The sequence below is a fragment of the Scyliorhinus torazame genome, chromosome 3 (genome assembly GCF_047496885.1).
Source record: "Scyliorhinus torazame isolate Kashiwa2021f chromosome 3, sScyTor2.1, whole genome shotgun sequence".
Classification (NCBI taxonomy): Eukaryota; Metazoa; Chordata; class Chondrichthyes; order Carcharhiniformes; family Scyliorhinidae; genus Scyliorhinus; species Scyliorhinus torazame.
Genome location: NC_092709.1, coordinates 166,337,883 through 166,354,740, shown reverse-complemented (window position 1 = coordinate 166,354,740; position 16,858 = coordinate 166,337,883). Strand labels below are relative to the sequence as shown.

Below are 16,858 nucleotides of genomic sequence, written 5' to 3'. Positions count from 1 at the left end.
CGCCGTTTCAGCTGCCTGTATGTAGGAGTATCGGCTGGAGGCATTCTCATGCAGGATACGGGTCTTGATTGCAGTCGCTAGGGTTAGTTGCTTAACGTTAAGGAGCTGCTGACGCAGGATGTCCGACATGACCCCAAAAACAATCTGGTCGCGTATCATGGAGTCGGAGGTGGGCCCGTAGTCGCAGGATTGCGCAAGGATGCGGAGGTGTGTTAAATAGGATTGGAAAGGCTCGTCCTTACCCTGCAAGTGCTGCTGGAACAGGTACCTTTCGAAGCTTTCGTTGACTTCAACACTGAAGTGTGTGTCGAATTTGAGGAGCACCGTCTTGTACTTGGTCTTGTCCTCACCGTCCGCGAATGCCAGGGAGTTAAAGATGTGGATGGCATGTTGCCCAGCCGTGGCGGGAAGAAGGGCTACCTTCCTGGTGTCCCATGCATTCTCCCTGTCCGTGGCCTCGTGGAAGAGCTGGAAGTGCTGTTTAAATATCTTCCAATTTACCCCGAGATTGCCAGCGATGCGGAGCGGCGGCGGCGGGTTGATGTTCTCCATAATGTAGGATGCCGGAATGCTGAGAAGTTGCAGGTAGGTCTCACAAGTGCTAGATTGCGGCCACTCCTTGTACCATGTCGTGTTGGGTGTTCTGGTTCACAAACAAGCCAACAATGCTGGAAGTGGTGTAACGCTATTTTATTAACTGTTCAACTATGCTAACATACTGTAAACGTGGGTATAAGCAATACCAGCTTAACTGTGGACCCTTTCCTATCACTAGCTATGGTGAAGCACTCAGCACATGGTGAATGTCTGTGATGCAGGCTTTGAGCTCTTGTTCCGAGCTGGCTGCTGCTAGAATGAGCGGGAACTCTCCTGTCCCCTGTCTTTATAGTGCTTGTGCTCTCACTGGTGATTGGCAGCGGTGTTATGTATGCTGATTGGTCCTACTGCATGTCCATCAGTGTGTGTATGTGATTGCACCATAATGTACTGATGTATGTTATGACAAGAGTATGTCCGAGGTGCGTGGGGTCCTTAATTATGCTGGCTGCCTTTCTGAGGCAGTGGGAATTGTAGACAGAGTCGATGGATGGGAGGCTGGTTTGTGTGATGGACTGGGTTACATTCACGACCTTTCGTAGTTTCCTGCGGTCTTGGGCAAAGCAGGCTCCACACCAAGCTGTGATACAACCAGAAAGAATGCTTTCTATGGTGCATCTGTAGAAGTTGGTGATGGTCGTAGCTGACATGCCAAATTTCCTTCGTCTTCTGAGAAAGTAGAGTCGTTGGTGGGCTTTCTTAACTATAGTGTCGGCATGGGGGGACCAGGACAGGCTGTTGGTGATCTGTACACCTAAAAACGTGAAGCTCTTGACACTTTCTACTTTGTTCCCATTGATGTAGACAGGGGCATGTTCTCCAGTACACTTCCTGAAGTCGATGACAATCTCCTTCGTTTTGTTGACATTGAGGGAGAGATTATTGTCGTCAGTTCACCAGATTCTCTATCTCATTCCTGTACTCTGTCTCATTGTTTGAAATCCGACCCACTACGGTGATGTCATCAGCAAATTTGAAAATCAGGTTGGAGGGGAATTTGGCCACACAGTCATAGGTGTATAAAGAGTATAGTAGGGGGCTGAGGATACAGCCTTGTGGGGCACCGGTGTTGAGGATGATCGTGGAGGAGATGTTGTTGCCTATCTTTACTGATTGTGGCCTGTGGGTTAGAAAGTACAGGATCCAGTCGCAGAGGGAAGAGCCGAGGCCAAGGCCACGGAGTTTGGAGATGAGTTTCGTAGGAATGATGGTGTTGAAGGCTGAGCTGTAGTCGATAAATAGGAGTCTGACATAGGTGTCTTTGTTATCTAGGTGTTCCAGGGTAGAGTGCAGGGCCATGGAGATGGCGTCTGCTGTGGACCTGTTGCAGCGGTAGGCGAACTGTAGTGGATCAAGGCAATCTGGGAGGCTGGAGTTGATTCGTGCCATGACTAACCTTTCGAAGCACTTCATGATGATGGATGTCAGAGCCACTGAACGATAGTCATTAAGGCACACTGCTTGGCTTTTTTTTGGTACAGGGATGATGGTCATCTTCTTGAAGCAGATAGGGACCACAGATTGTTGTAAAGAGAGGTTGAAGATGTCTGTGAATACCCCCGCCAGCTGATCCGTGCAAGTCCTGAGTGCTCGTCCGGGTACCTCATCCGGGCCAGTGGCTTTCCGTGGGTTGACCTTCGAGAAGGCTGCTCTGATGTCTGCAGTGGTGATCTCAGATACAAGTTCATCCGTGGCTTCTGGGGTGGAGGGCTCACTCTCGCTGATCTCTTGCTCAAAGCGGGCATAGAATACGTTGAGCTCATCAGGGAGGGGTTCGTTGGAGCCGACGATTTTACATACCTTCATCTTGCGTGGGGAGGGGTGGTGAGGTGCCCTTCAGCGGGGTTGGGGTTGTTCGTGGCGGGGGGTTGCCGGAGTGTTCCAAGTCTTCTCCTGCAGTGGCAAAGAGAGGACATTGTGCGCCGCATGTTTGATGGGTCAGGGTGGTGTGTGTGGGCACCGCACCTAGACATAACGGGGCTGTGCTGGGGGTGCGTGAGGGTTCTGAGGAACAAGTTTGAAGATTGGATGTGGGTAGGGCGTGAAGTGACAGCCAGTCCATTGGGAGGGAGGGGGGCTAGAAATTTGAGGGATGGCAGTTGGAACTGATGCCAGGAGAGAGGTGGCAACATACCCTTGCAGCTCGTTGGAGGTCATTTGACGTCTTCTGACATTGGATGGCGGTCCTCCTGCTGATACTGCCTGCACTCACTGCAGCCGCCACTGCATCCAGGCGGCCTTGCACACCCTGCTGCTGGTTCTCTAACCCCCTCAGGGGAACAGGATGGTCCGCCTCTCATCCACTGCATCGAGCAGCCTGATCAGGTCGGCATCCCCAAAGCAAGGAGCAGGTCTGTGTGCTGCCATGCTTGTGTGTTGACTGGAGTGAGTGGTGAGGGAGCGTTTAAAAGCAGCTCCCCTTGTTCGCGGTGTGACACTGAAGCGTGAGTCGGGCGAATCAGAGGGCGAGAGAGCCAGGAATGGCGAAACACCCTGCCAAACCCCCCCAAAAGCGGACTTCGAATTATTTCCGCTGAATTGCGCCCTAAGTGTTCCCAGCAAGCACTCAGTGCCTGATTGAAGAACCTGGTTATGGTGGGGGAGCCATCCCTCTGCCCTTGTTGCCAACCCTCCTCTGATTGCTCAGCAACAGTGGCATGCAGAATTCTGCCCTTGGGTACTTGATGTGGGGATGGCCCATTGTTGCCCAGTTAAGCCCCTGGTTGGCACTCAATTCTGTGTGCCTTCCTGAAAAGAGGTGCCGCAGGGCTCCAGCCAACCCTCCAGCTGGTGATGAGAGCCGCGTCTCCACCATTAAATGCCATCCTTGATTCTGCCCATTTTCAACTCTAACCATGCTGTGCTCAACTATCATTTCCAACCATAACTCAAAATTTCACTTTCTCTCTTTCCAAACCATCTTTTACTTTCCACTCCAGCTTTCCATTTGAAGAAGATGAGCATGCTTATGTTAATTATGGCATCTTGCAGCTCAAATGCCTTTTCTTAAAACAACTGACTTCAATCCTTGTCGTCCAAAATATATATCCCGAGAACTTTTCAAATTCTAATCAAGCAAAATCAATTCTATCTAATCATCTTGTCGGCCGCTGACTCCGAGTACTGTAGAAAAGTCAGAGGTAGTAGTTCTCAGTGGGCAATTCTAAGCACTAACACTGGACTCAAAAGACAGTTTGGTGCAAGTCTCTTGATTGATGACAAATCTTGAGTCAACTTTATCTCTTCTTGTAATTTCTGTAAATCCATTCCTGAAAATAAATCATCTTATTTACAAGAGTACTACTGTTAACAGACTCACTGCTGTTTTAAGCTATGCAAAATTATTTCTATACTTGCAAGTTGAAAGCCCAAAATACATTATTATTTTGGGAGTAATGGACCATATTTTAAATCTCACTCCATTACTTTGTATTCAGAAAACACATGTGGATTAGACTGCAGAATTATCTTTCGTACTTTGCTAGACATCTTAAGTTTGAAATTTTGAAGAAGTGCATTCCTGTGCAGTATCACACTCAGTAATAATTATGTGTTTCACACCAGTGTTTAACGGTTAACGTTACGTGCTGATTCTTTTTTTTCTTAACATTTAGAGTATCCAATTATTTTTTCCCAATTAAGGGTCAATTTAGCGTGGCCAATTCACCTACACTGCACATCTTTGGGTTGTGGGCGTGAAACCCACGCAGATATGGGGAGAATGTGCAAATGCCACACAGACAGTGACCCAGAGCTGGAATCGAACCTGTGACCTCGGTGCTGTGAGGCAGCAGTGCTAACCACTGCACCACCATGCTGCCCGTGCTGATCCTTTTTATAGACTTTTTAAAAAATTGCTGAACACACAACTGAACTTCAGGGAAATATTGACTCTTGCCCTTGAACTCTCCCACTCATTCCTTGCTAAACCTGTCGCAATTTTGTAAACTTTCCTTCCCACTTCTCTTTCATCTTGATTGTGTAATTGGAATCACTTTTTTCTTCCGCTATTAAAGTTGATGGTATGAATAAAGAAACTCTCTCCATCACTCCAATCTGTTCTATGCAGACCTACATCACGTTCCAGTGTGGGAACTTGATTCTGCACTGAGAATCAAGTGTAAACACACTGCTCTGGACTTCAACTAGACTTGGTCCTGTTGGCATCCTTCCCACCATTTTCAAAGTATTTATCTTTGCATTAACTCCTGTTAGGAGCACACAGCATTATCTCTCCAATGTCCAAGCTACCTTCTTTTTGCTTGGGCATTTTCTCGTGTTCACTCTATCCCGAAGAAAGATGATCAATCTGACCGTTTTAGTTATGACCATTCTAATAACGCTTTCTAAAGTTATGGAAACTGCCCATAGCTCTGAAATTATTCATCAGGTTAAACGTCTCATGATTTTCTGTATGGATTTTGGGCTGGGTGATTGGTGATCTTATTGCTTATTCAAAGATGCCCCTTTCTTTACTAATAACTTTCTCATTAACGCCCTCTCCATTGTCCACTCCATCCTCACCTCTAACAACAGTCATATGGAGGGTGTGGATTTCTTCATCATCATGATGGCGACTATGTCCAACTGCCTCTGCTTCTGTTCCTGTTCTACTGTCCCCCAAACAAAGTCTCCCACATTCTCCCTCACATCCTAGCTCTGAGGCTGCTTTCCTCCCCAAACCATGCAGCTTTGAAAGAAAGCTCTCATGCATTTGTCAAGATGTATTGCTTATATCAAGTTTACATTAAATCTTTTGCCAATAATTTTATAATTTTTAGGAACATGAAGTTTAAAATGCCAAGATACTCAAAAGGGTTGATTTTATTTTTCAGACTCCTGAATTCAAATTCAGTTACGTCAATAAACGATGATGCCTTTGCTGGGCTTCCACATCTAGAGTATTTGTGAGTTATTTTCATTTTGCATTTTAGATTTCCTTCATCATACTACTGATCATCTATTTGAACTAACGAGTTGTCTTCAATTCTACAGATTCATTGAGAGCAACAACATTGAGTCTATATCAAAACATGCATTTCGAGGGCTCAGAGGTTTGATCCATCTGTAAGTTTTTGTATTATTGTCACCTGTCAAATTATTGTAATGTTATCTGATTCTTTGAATTCTTATTTCTGTAAAAAGAAACCAACGATAAGAACAAGTAATTTCTCAGAAGACATTTAAGCTAATGAATCCTTAAAGTTAATTATTTTATTTTCAGTTCTTTGGCTAACAGCGGCATCAGATCCTTACCGAGAGACGTCTTCGGTGATTTGGATTCCCTGATTGAACTGTAAGATTCCAACTATTTTCTGCTATAAATTAATTTTATTTGCGATATTATTCATGAGCACTTGTTTTACATCTGTGGTCCTTAACTGGTCAGATTCATCTGTAATTCCAGATCCAGATCCAAAACTCTTAACTGCTCTCTGAAATGGCCTAGCAAGCGACTGCATTCAAGAGCAATTAGGGATGGGCAACAAATGCTGGCTCTGCTAGTGTTGCCAACATCCCATGAAAGAATAAATAATGCCTATATTAGAACGTAGAACATAGAATAGTGCAGCACAGTACAGGCCCTTCAGCCCACGATGTTCTGCTGACCATTTATCCTAATCTAAGATAAACCTAGTTTTGTAAGGGCCACGAAGAATCCAGCACGAGTTTTAAGGATACAAAGTAATAACATTTATTTACTATAACATATATACATAACAGTAGCAGTAACTTCCCTTGCTACATACTCCTTCCTGCTGGTTCCTGAACTGGCCAGCTTTATTTATACTAGGAGTTTACTAGTGGTTTCTCCGCCCCCCTCATTGGGGAAGCTCATACTCCCACAGGATTGTGGGATAGTCATTAGTCCCCAGCCAATGGTAAGTAGGCAGGTTATAACATCCCTCCCCCCCAAAGTCCAAGGAATCCACCGAAGACCCTGGCGAAGGAGGGCGTTGGACTCCTTTGGCCACAGGCCGGACACCATTTGCACGCGGCGCTGGATCAGGCAGAGTGTAACGAGATGGAGACCGGCGCTTCCGTGATGAACGGCGCAACGGTTGTACATCCACGCCCCGTGGACCCGAGGATTCCCCCTTTGATGCATCCTGTGTCTCCATCTCGGAGTCAGAGTCTGCTGCCTCCATCATGTCAGCGTCTCTATCTCCATTCGATCCCGTAACGACCTGCGCAGGCTTCGAGTGAGGCACCAGTGGAAGATTGTGAGGACTAACTTCCCCGTCTCTGGTCTTTGCGGCTGTAGAAATGAGCTCCGGGGGCAGGGAATCTTTTGAGGGGATAGTCTTCTGGCCCGAACGTGGTCTACATGTTTTCGCTGGAGACGACCCTGGGCTTGCACTTGGTAAAATATAGGGCCCGTTTGGTGAAAGATTACACCAGGAACCCATTGGGCACCACCAGCAAAATTCCGAACGAACACTGGGTCACCGGGCGCAAACTGCCGAATCGACTGATGCCGAGAAAATCCCTGTCCCTGCCGTTCTTGTGAGCAGCGTACTTTTGCGCCAATGTCCGGGAAAACCATACTAAGGCGGGTGCGAAGTCTCCGGCCCATTAGGAGTTCTGCGGGAGCTACCCCAGTCACTGCATGGGGGGTGGTCCTGTACGTAAACAAAAAGCGAGCCAGTCTTGTGTCCATTGATCCGGAAGACTGCTTCTTTAGGCCTCTTTTGAATGTCTGCTCTGCCAACCCATTTGAAGCCGGGTGGTAAGGGGCAGTGCGGATATGGCGGATGCCGTTCATCTTCGTGAACCTCGCAAACTCCTCACTCGTGAATGGAGTGCCGTTATCCGTGACCAGCACCTCGGGGAGGCCATGCGTACTAAACGATAAACGCATCTTTTCAATTGTTGCGCAGGACGTTGTCCCCTGCATCCTATGCACCTCTAGCCATTTGAACTGGGCGTCAATTAGTAGAAGGAACATGGATCCCTGAAAAGGGCCTGCGAAATCTGCATGCAAGCGTGCCCAAGGCCGCCCTGGCCATTCCCAGTGATGTAGGGGCGCGGCCGGCGGAGGCTTCTGATGCTCCTGGCAAATGGAGCAGTTTTGAGCCACCTTCGCAATGTCGGTGTCGAGGCCTGGCCACCAGACATAACTCCGGGCCAACATTTTCATTTTGGTCACCCCTGGATGCCCATTGTGCAAGTCTGTTAGTATCAGCTCCTGGCCTTTTTCCGGGACAATCACACGCGTCCCCCACAAGAGGATGCCGTCTTCCACATTGAATTCTGACAGCTTGGAGGAAAATGCCCGCAACTCGCCTGGGTGCTGTCTATGCTGCCCACCATACAGGACTATGTGCCGAACCTTTGACAAGACTGGCTCCGTCTGGGTCCACTCACGGATCTGTGATGCCGTGACAGGCAAGGTGTCCATAAAATTTAGGGTTGCAACCACCTCACCGGTCATGGGGGTCGACATGGGGCCGGTCGATAAAGGCAATCGGCTCAGTGCGTCGGCATTTGCTATCTGCGTATCTGGTTTGTGCTCCAGAGAATACTCGTATGCAGCAAGCAACAAAGCCCAGCGCTGGATCCGTGCGGAAGCAATGGGCGGTATTGGCTTATCCTCTCTGAAAAGTCCCAGCAGGGGCTTATGATCAGTCACGATAGTGAAATGGTGGCCGTACACGTACTGGTAGAAGAGTTTCACCGCAAAAACCACTGCCAGGCCCTCCTTCTCGATCTGCGCGTACTTTTTCTCCGCTGCAGTCAATGTGCGGGAGGCGAAAGCTATCAGTCGCTCGGCCCCATTCTCCATCTTGTGGGACAGGACAGCCCCAATACCATACGGGGATGCATCACATGTGACGAGCAAAGGCTTTCCAGGATCATAGTGGGTTAGTGACCCAGACGACGACAATTGTTGCTATACCCGCCGGAAAGCGGTTTCTTGCGGCTGACCCCAACCCCAGGTGTGATTTTTCTTTAGCAGAAGGTGCAAAGGGGCCAGCGTAGTTGCCAGATTGGGGAGGAACTTCCCGTAATAGTTTAGGAGTCCGAGAAAAGAACGAAGATGCGAAGTGTCAGTCGGGGTGGGGGCATGTTGAATTGCACGCACCTTCTCTGTGACGGGGTGCAGACCTTCGCGGTCCACCCGATAACCTAGGTAGACTACTTCCTTTGCCTGAAATACGCACTTTGTGCAACGTAAACGGACTCCAGCCTCCGAAAGGCGTCTAAGGACAGCCTCCAGATTTTCCAAATGTTCCTGCTCCGACGTCCCTGTAATCAAAACGTCATCTAGGTAGACAGCCACACGTGATAAACCTCTCAAAATGCCCTCCATAACACGTTGAAAAATTGCGCAGGCAGAGGATACTCCAAAGGGCAACCGTGTATATTCATACAGGCCCCGGTGTGTATTAATCGTTACATATGGTCGGGAGGCAGGGTCCAGCTCCAACTGCAGGTAGGCGTGACTCATATCTAATTGTGTGAACGAGAGTCCACCTGCAAGTTTCGCGTAGAGATCCTCTATGCGAGGCATTGGATATCGGTTGAGTCGGGAAACCGTATTCACTGTAAGTTTATAGTCGCCACACAAGCGAACTGTGGCATCTGGCTTCATTACAGGTACAATTGGTGCTGCCCAGTCAGCAAAACGGACGGGCCTGATAATACCCAAACTCTCCAAACGAGTGAGCTCCCCATCTACCTTCTCGAGCAAGGCGTAAGGCACTGGGCGCGCCCGGAAATAGCGCGGCGATGCTCCTGGTTCAACTTGGATACGGGCTACGGCCCCTTTTATTTTCCCCAAACCAGGCTGGAATACATCTGGGTATCGTCCTAGCACCTCAGTCAACCCTTCAGAAACTGTTTGGAGGATGTGCTGCCATTGCAATCGCAAATGGCGCAACCAGTCCCGACCAACAGGCTGGGCCCATGGCCGCGCACCACGATAAGTGGGAAATGCCCCTCCTGGCATCCATCGACAACAGGGGTCATTGTAGTTCCTGCAATGTCCAGTGGTTCCCCCGTGTAGGTGGCCAACCTGGCCTGTAAGTCGGTTAATGTAAGGGTCTGTATACCCTGCTTGATGCGGTTGAATGTCCTCTGGGCAATCACGGAGACCGCTGCGCCAGTATCCAACTCCATCTCAAGCGGGTGGCCATTGACCCGTACTGTCATCTTAATGGGGGCCACACGGGGAGCTGCCACACAATGCAGCTGCAGGCAGTCGTCCTCCGTCTCCGCGTCCTCAGGAGTAGTCGCCACAGGTTCATCCACATCGAAGGTACGACCTCTGGGCTGGTCCCAGTTACGGCCCCTGGGCTGGTCCCAGTTTCGGTCGGAACGACGGGGCCTCTGGCGCCCCCAGGAATGCCGTCCGCGACGGGGTCAGCGCCTACAAGTCTGACACGGACATGGCTCCTCATCCATTGGCACTGGAGAAGGCTCCCTTCGGGGAGGAATGTCCGACGGCCACTGGCGTCGGTCCGGACGTTGCCTCGCCCAAGGTACCGCAGGAGTGCGGGGGGACGTTTTCGGACGGAAGGGGTTGCGCCCCAAGGCATGCACTTCCATTCCCTGTAGCTCCTGTACTCCTCGCTCTGCGCTGTCTCGGGACAATACTATTGAATGGCCTGTTGAAAAGTCAATGTTGGCTCCGCTAACAACTTTCTCTGGGTGTCCGCATTGTTAATACCGCAAACCAAACGGTCGCGTAACATTTCTGACAAGGTCTCACCATAGTCACAGTACTCCGCAATCCTGCGTAGCCTGGATAGAAAATCGGCAAGGGATTCTCCAGGGGTCCTCTCAGCGGTATTAAACCGGTAACGCTGGACTATCGTGGACGGGGTTGGGTTAAAATGTTGCCCCACTATATTCACAAGTTCATCAAACGTTTTGGTGTCCGGTGCAGCTGGGTACGTAAGGCTCCTAATCACCCCAAACGTATGCGGGCCGCAGGCGGTGAGCAATATGACCACCTGGCGCTCGTTTTCGGTTATATTGTTTGCCCGGAAATAGTAACGCATCCGTTGCGTGTACTGGTTCCAGCTTTCCAGCGCAGCATCAAAAATATCCAAACGTCCGTACAGAGGCATGGTATAATAGAAAACAACTTCCAACCTGTATCCAACAAAAATCCAGGGAGGTGGCTTCAGCAGTGTAGACAGCTATTCACTTTAACCTTCGTCGCCAGTTTTGTAAGGGCCACGAAGAATCCAGCACGAGTTTTAAGGATACAAAGTAATAACATTTATTTACTATAACATTTATACATAACAGTAGCAGTAACTTCCCTTGCTACATACTCCTTCCTGCTGGTTCCTGAACTGGCCAGCTTTATTTATACTAGGAGTTTACTAGTGGTTTCTCCGCCCCCCTCATTGGGGAAGCTCATACTCCCACAGGATTGTGGGATAGTCATTAGTCCCCAGCCAATGGTAAGTAGGCAGGTTATAACACCTAACTTACCCCCCTTCAATTTATTGCTGTCCATGTGCCTGTCCAAAAGTCGCTTAAATGTCCCTAATGACTCAGACTCCACCACCTCCGCTGGCAGTGCACTCCACACACCCACCGCTCTCTGTGTAAAGAACCTACCTCTGACATCTCCCCTATACCTTCCTCCAATCTCCTTAAAATTATGTCCCCTCATGACAACCATTTCTGCCCTGGGGAAAAGTCTCTGGCTATCCACTCTATCCATGCCTCTCATCACCTTGTACACCTCTATCAAGTCACCTCTCTTCCTTCTTCACTCCAGTGAGAAAAGCCCTAGCTCCCTCAAACGTTCTTCATAAGATATGCCCTCCAGTCTAGGCAGCATCCTGGTAAATCTCCTCTGCACCCTCTCCAAAGCATTCACATCCTTCCTATAATGAGGCGACCAGAACTGGACACAATATTCCAAGTGTGGTCTAACCAGGGTTTTATAAAGCTCTTAAACTCAATCCCCCTGTTAATGAAAGCCAACACACCATACGCCTTCTTGACAGCCCTATCAACCTGGGTGGCAACTTTGAGGGATCTATGTACGTGGACCCCAAGATCCCTCTGTTCCTCCACACTTTCAAGAATCCTGCCTTTAACCCTATATTCAGCATTCAAATTCAACCTTCCAAAATGAATCACTTCTCATTTATCAAGGTTGAACTCCATTTGCCAATTCTCAGTCCAGCTCTGCATCCTGTCAATGGCCTGTTTTAACCTTGAACAGCCCTCGACACTATCTACAACTCCACCAACCTTTGTGTCATCGGCAAACTTACTAACCCACCCTTTCACTTCCTCATCCAAGTCATTTATAAAAACCACAATGAGCAGAGGTCCCAGAACAGATCCCTGCGGGACACCACTGGTCACCAATCTCCAGGCGGAATGCTTTCCATCCACTACCACTCGCTGTCTTCTTTCGGCCAGCTAATTCTGTATCCAAATTTCCCTGTATCTCATGTCCCCTGTCTTTCTGAATGAGCCTACCATGGGGAACCTTATCAAATGCCTTACTGAAATCCATATACACCATATCCACTGCCCGTCCTTCAGCAATGTGTCTCGTCACATCCTCAAAGAATTCAATGAGGCTTGTGAGGCATGACCTGCCCCTCACAAAGCCATGCTGACTATCTTTAATCAAACTATGTTTTTCTAAATAATCATAAATCCTATCTCTCAGAATCCTTTCCAGTATTTTGCTCACCGCAGACGTAAGACTGGCTGGTCTGTAATTCCCAGGGATTTCCCTATTCCCTTTCTTGAACTGGAGAACAACATTTGCCTCCCTACAATCATCCAGTACTACTCCAGTGGAGAGTGAGGTTGCAAAGATCATCGCCAATGGCGCAGCAATCTCTTCCCTCGCTTCCCGTAGAAACCTTGGGTATATCCCATCTGGCCCAGGGGACTTATCTATCTTGATGCTTTTCAAAATTTCCAGCACATCCTCCTTCTTAATATCAATCTGTTCGAGTCTATCAACCTGGTTTACGCTGTTCTCATGAGCACCAAGGTCCCTCTCTCTAGTGAATATTGATGCAAAATATTAATTTATGGCCTTCCCCACCTCCTCAGACTCTAGGCACAAGTTCCCTCTCCTATCCCTGATCAGCCCTACTCTCAGTCTGATCAGCCTCTTATTTCTCATATAAGTGTAGAACGCCTTGGGGTTTTCCCAATCCTTCCCACCAGGGCTTTTTCATGCCCCCTTCTAGCTCTCCTAAGTCCATTTTTGAGTTCCTTCCTGGCTACCTTGTAACCCTCTAGAGCTGTGCCAGATCCTTGCTTCTTCAACCTTACGTAAGCTTCATTCTTCCTCTTGACTAGAAACTCCACTTCTCTTGTCATCCAGGGCTCCTTCACTTTACCATTCCTTCCTTGTCTCAGTGGGGCAAAACTATCCAGCACTTGCAGCAAGTGCTCCTTAAACAACCCCTACATTACTGTTGAGTATTCCCCTGAGAAAATTTGTTCCCAATTTATGCTCCTCAGCTCCTGTCTAATAGCAGTATAATTTCCCTTCCCCTAATTAAATACCTTCCCATACTGTGTGTTCCTATCCCTCTCCATGACGATGGTAAGGGTCAAGGAGTTGTGGTCACTGACACCAAAATGCTCTCCCACCGAGACATCTGACACCTGCCCTAGTTCGTTGCCAAGCACCAAATCCAATATGGCCTTCCCCCTTGTCGGCCTATCTACATATTGAGTCAGGAATTCTTTCTGGACACACTTGATAAAATCTGCTGCATCCAAACCATTTGCACTAAGGAGGTTCCAGTGAATATTAGGGAAGTTGAAGTCACCCATGACAACAATTCTGTTACTTCTGCACCTTTCCACGATCTGCTGCCCAATCTGTTCCTCCATCTCTCTGTTGCTATTGGGGGGGGGGGGGTCTATAGAAAACTCCCAATAAAGTGACTGCTCCTGTCTTGTTTCTGACTTCCACCCATACTGACTCAGTAGACAATCCCTCCTCGACTACCTCCTTTTCTGCAGCTGTGATGCACTCCCTAATTAACAGTGCCACTCCCCCTCCTCTTTTACCTCCCTCCCTATTCTTCTTGAAACATCTAAACCCCAGAACATCTAACAACCATTCCTGCCCCTGTGAAACCCATGTCTCCGTGATGGCCACAACACCGTAGTTCCAAATACTGATCCATCTCCCTTATACCTGACACTCTTTGCATTGAAGCAGACACACTTTAACCCATCCCACTGAGTTCAACTTTGCCCTATCAACTGTCTCTCCTTCTTCATAGACTCGCTGCATACTATTTCTGCCTGTTCAACAGCTACCCTATCCTCTGATCTGTAGCTCTGGTTCCCACCCCCCTGCCAAACTAGTCTTCCTTTCTTGTTTCTGGTTGCTCTCCTTCAGGTAGGAGAGTGTTGCCGGCAGTATCACACATATTATCTGCAATGTTGAGGAAGTCCCTGTTTATTTTTGTTTTCTCTTCTCCTTAAGATGGTGTACTTTCGGACAGTGAATCACTCTGCTCAGTAATTGGGCAAAGGAACAGGAAAATGTACTCAGTGTGTTGAGCTGACAAAGCTCCAATAGTTTGTGCTACAAACAATTCCCATGTAATAGTTGGTTAAGTATGAACCATATATTTCAAAATGTTAGGCAAACATACCCAGAGACAGAACACCCTGTTACTCTGCGCCATGGAAATGGGGATGAATGGGCTTGGGATCAATGTGCTGCTAACATGACTGTTTTTATTGCACCCTCTGCTACTTATATTACGTGCATAAGGCCGTTTAAAAAGAATTTAAAATGCAGTTTGAACTTGTAAGTGAGCACATTTAAAATTAAACATGATTGAGCAAAATCAGAACATTTGTGAAAAGTATGGTGTTGGATACTTCGAGTGGGAACATGAAATCAGGTCTTATGATTTCATGACAAGTGATTTAAAAAAGTCATCTGAACTTTACTTTGAAAAAAAAGTGGCAAAAGCAACAAACATGATTTGAGCCTTGAAGATTCCAGTCAGATTTCCACATCAAAAATATTTTGAAAAAGGAAGAGATTTCACTATTTACTAGAACTGAAATAGAGTCAAGTAACAGACTGTAATATTGGCTAGGTCAGTGAAACTCAGTAATGTGTTAGATTAATCTGAGCTTCTGCATACAGATCTCTTCTGCAGGCCAAAGGTTAATAGGAAAAATTGAACTGTGAATATCAGAAATCTATGATTTCAGGAATAGTCTAAACTTATTAAAGTTCACTCGTTTGTGTTAGTACCACCGTCAATCAAACTGGCAGTTATACCTTGGTTTCTTCAGGTTCTATTTGTGCCTCACATATTCAATAATCTCAAAGAGCAAAATCTGATGAAACAGCACCAGTCTTCACGAAATTTCACATTGATGAAGTGGTTAAAGAGCTGATTATTTACCACCCTTTTGGAACAAGAGATTGACCCCATAATGCTGCAACCTTTGCAATGTATTATAGTTAGAGGTTTCAGTCTATTGATATTGCACATGGCTACCAGAAACTTGGCTAATGTTCCCTCCCAATAATGTCTAGTAATTCCACTTTTGCTGAAAGAGATGGTGTGCACAAGATAGTCTACAGTGATACCAATAGTGACAGCAATACAGTGCAACTCCGAACAACGTTTGAACATGCTGGCCTGCATTTGACATGGATAGAGTGGAAGGAGAAGCAACTGCCATGTTCCAATTTTATTCTTCCTGCTGAATTTTGGCTTACTGCCCTCATATGGTGAGAAAGCTTTCCACAATATTGCTGTCAAAGATGAGGCTTTAAGTAAAATTTGTTAATAGGGGAGGCAGTGATATGGTGGTATTGTGTATGGACTAGTAGTTCAGAGGCCCAGAGTCACGCACTGAGAACCCAGGTTCAAATTCCGCCATGGCAGATGGTGAAATTTGAATTCAATAAAAAAATCTGGACATGAAAGTCTAAAGATGATCATGAAACCATTGTCGATTGTCATAAAAACCCATTTGGTTCACTAATGTCCTTGGGAAGTGTGGCGCACAAAGACTCCGTGAGACAAATAGAGTGAAGTCGATGAGGCTTTATTAAGCGTGTCTGTTCCCCAGCAGCCCGATAGTAAACTGGCATGCGGGGGAAGGCACCGGCTTCTTATACTTCGCCTTCAGGGCGGAGTATGAGGTCAACGGCCAACCAGGACCCGGGATCTGTCAGCCAATGACATTAGGGCTTCCAGTCCCACATGACCCCCAATACATACTACCACAGGAAGGAAATCTGTTCGCCTTACCTGGTCTGGCCTACCTGTGACTCCAGAGCCACAGCAATGTGGTTGACTCTTAAATGCCCTCGGGGATGAGCAATAAATTCTGGTCCAGCCCACATCCCATGAACGAATTAAAAAAAAATAGACTCAGAAATGTACCCTCTGATTTCTTCACAGATTATAAACTGGAATCAATGGGATGCAGTGGAACTCAAAACAGTTCAATACACCCAGCATCACCACTATCACTTCCAACATAAAGACCAGGATCTTGGGAATTATGAAAGAGGGAGGAGTCACAGGAAACACTAGTTATTGCACAGTATGATGGTGTTGGACGAGTAAAGAGGCAGAGAATGGTTATGAGCAACAGTGTAGTTGGAAAAGCCATCACTCTGACTATATTTTCTGGTGTTCCTGGTACCGGAACCCTTCTTGCATACCAAAGAGTATGTGGACAATTGGGAGAAGTGATCTTTGATTAGAAACCTGCTGTTGGGGAGAAACCATTATTGTTCATGACAGTGCTGCCAACTGTCGCTGTAACTGTATGAATTCCATCAAAAAAGGGCTACTGACATCCATTAAGGAGGGATTCATGTCCTTTTAAAATATTTATTACTCTGTTTTGGACAAATGAGTGTGTCTGCAAAAGAGAACCACATTGAAACAGCTTCAGGCAAAAAATGGCAAAAGAACAAGTCAGTGACCATGATGTTGACTGGGCTCATTGCCAGTCAAATGGTTTTCAGGGGACGCTTCAAAAGCAAGTACACCACAGTGATTCACAGTTCCAGAAAATGCACCTTAGGTGTTTCAAAGATTAATAAAAGCACACACTTTCAATTAAAACTGCACTTCGTGAAATTGCTGCGTTTGCACAGTACGGTATGGTGTTTCAAATCTGGCTGTCCAAAAACTGGAGTTGTCCGGAAATTGGACATTTTTAGGTGGTGCCATGCAATATAGATCAAGTAAAATAAAAAGAAAATGTAGCAGGATAATTCAGCTAGGTGTTGCATTGGTGTGGTGTGCAA

The 16,858-nt window shown here is 47.1% G+C and overlaps 1 protein-coding gene across 2 annotated transcripts in view; it reads left to right on the top strand.

The window, feature by feature from the left end:
• Positions 1–16,858, top strand: part of lgi2a (leucine-rich repeat LGI family, member 2a) — a 134,939-nt gene that overhangs the window by 49,325 nt on the left and 68,756 nt on the right. Inside the window, exons 3-5 of one of the 2 annotated variants that reach the window (XM_072496505.1) lie at positions 5,433–5,504; positions 5,593–5,664; positions 5,822–5,893. The exons of the other annotated variant lie outside the window; for it this stretch is intronic. Of the exons in view, the coding sequence (XP_072352606.1) occupies positions 5,433–5,504; positions 5,593–5,664; positions 5,822–5,893 (216 nt within the window). The remainder of the gene's footprint in view (positions 1–5,432; positions 5,505–5,592; positions 5,665–5,821; positions 5,894–16,858) is intronic. 2 annotated transcript variants of the gene reach the window in all.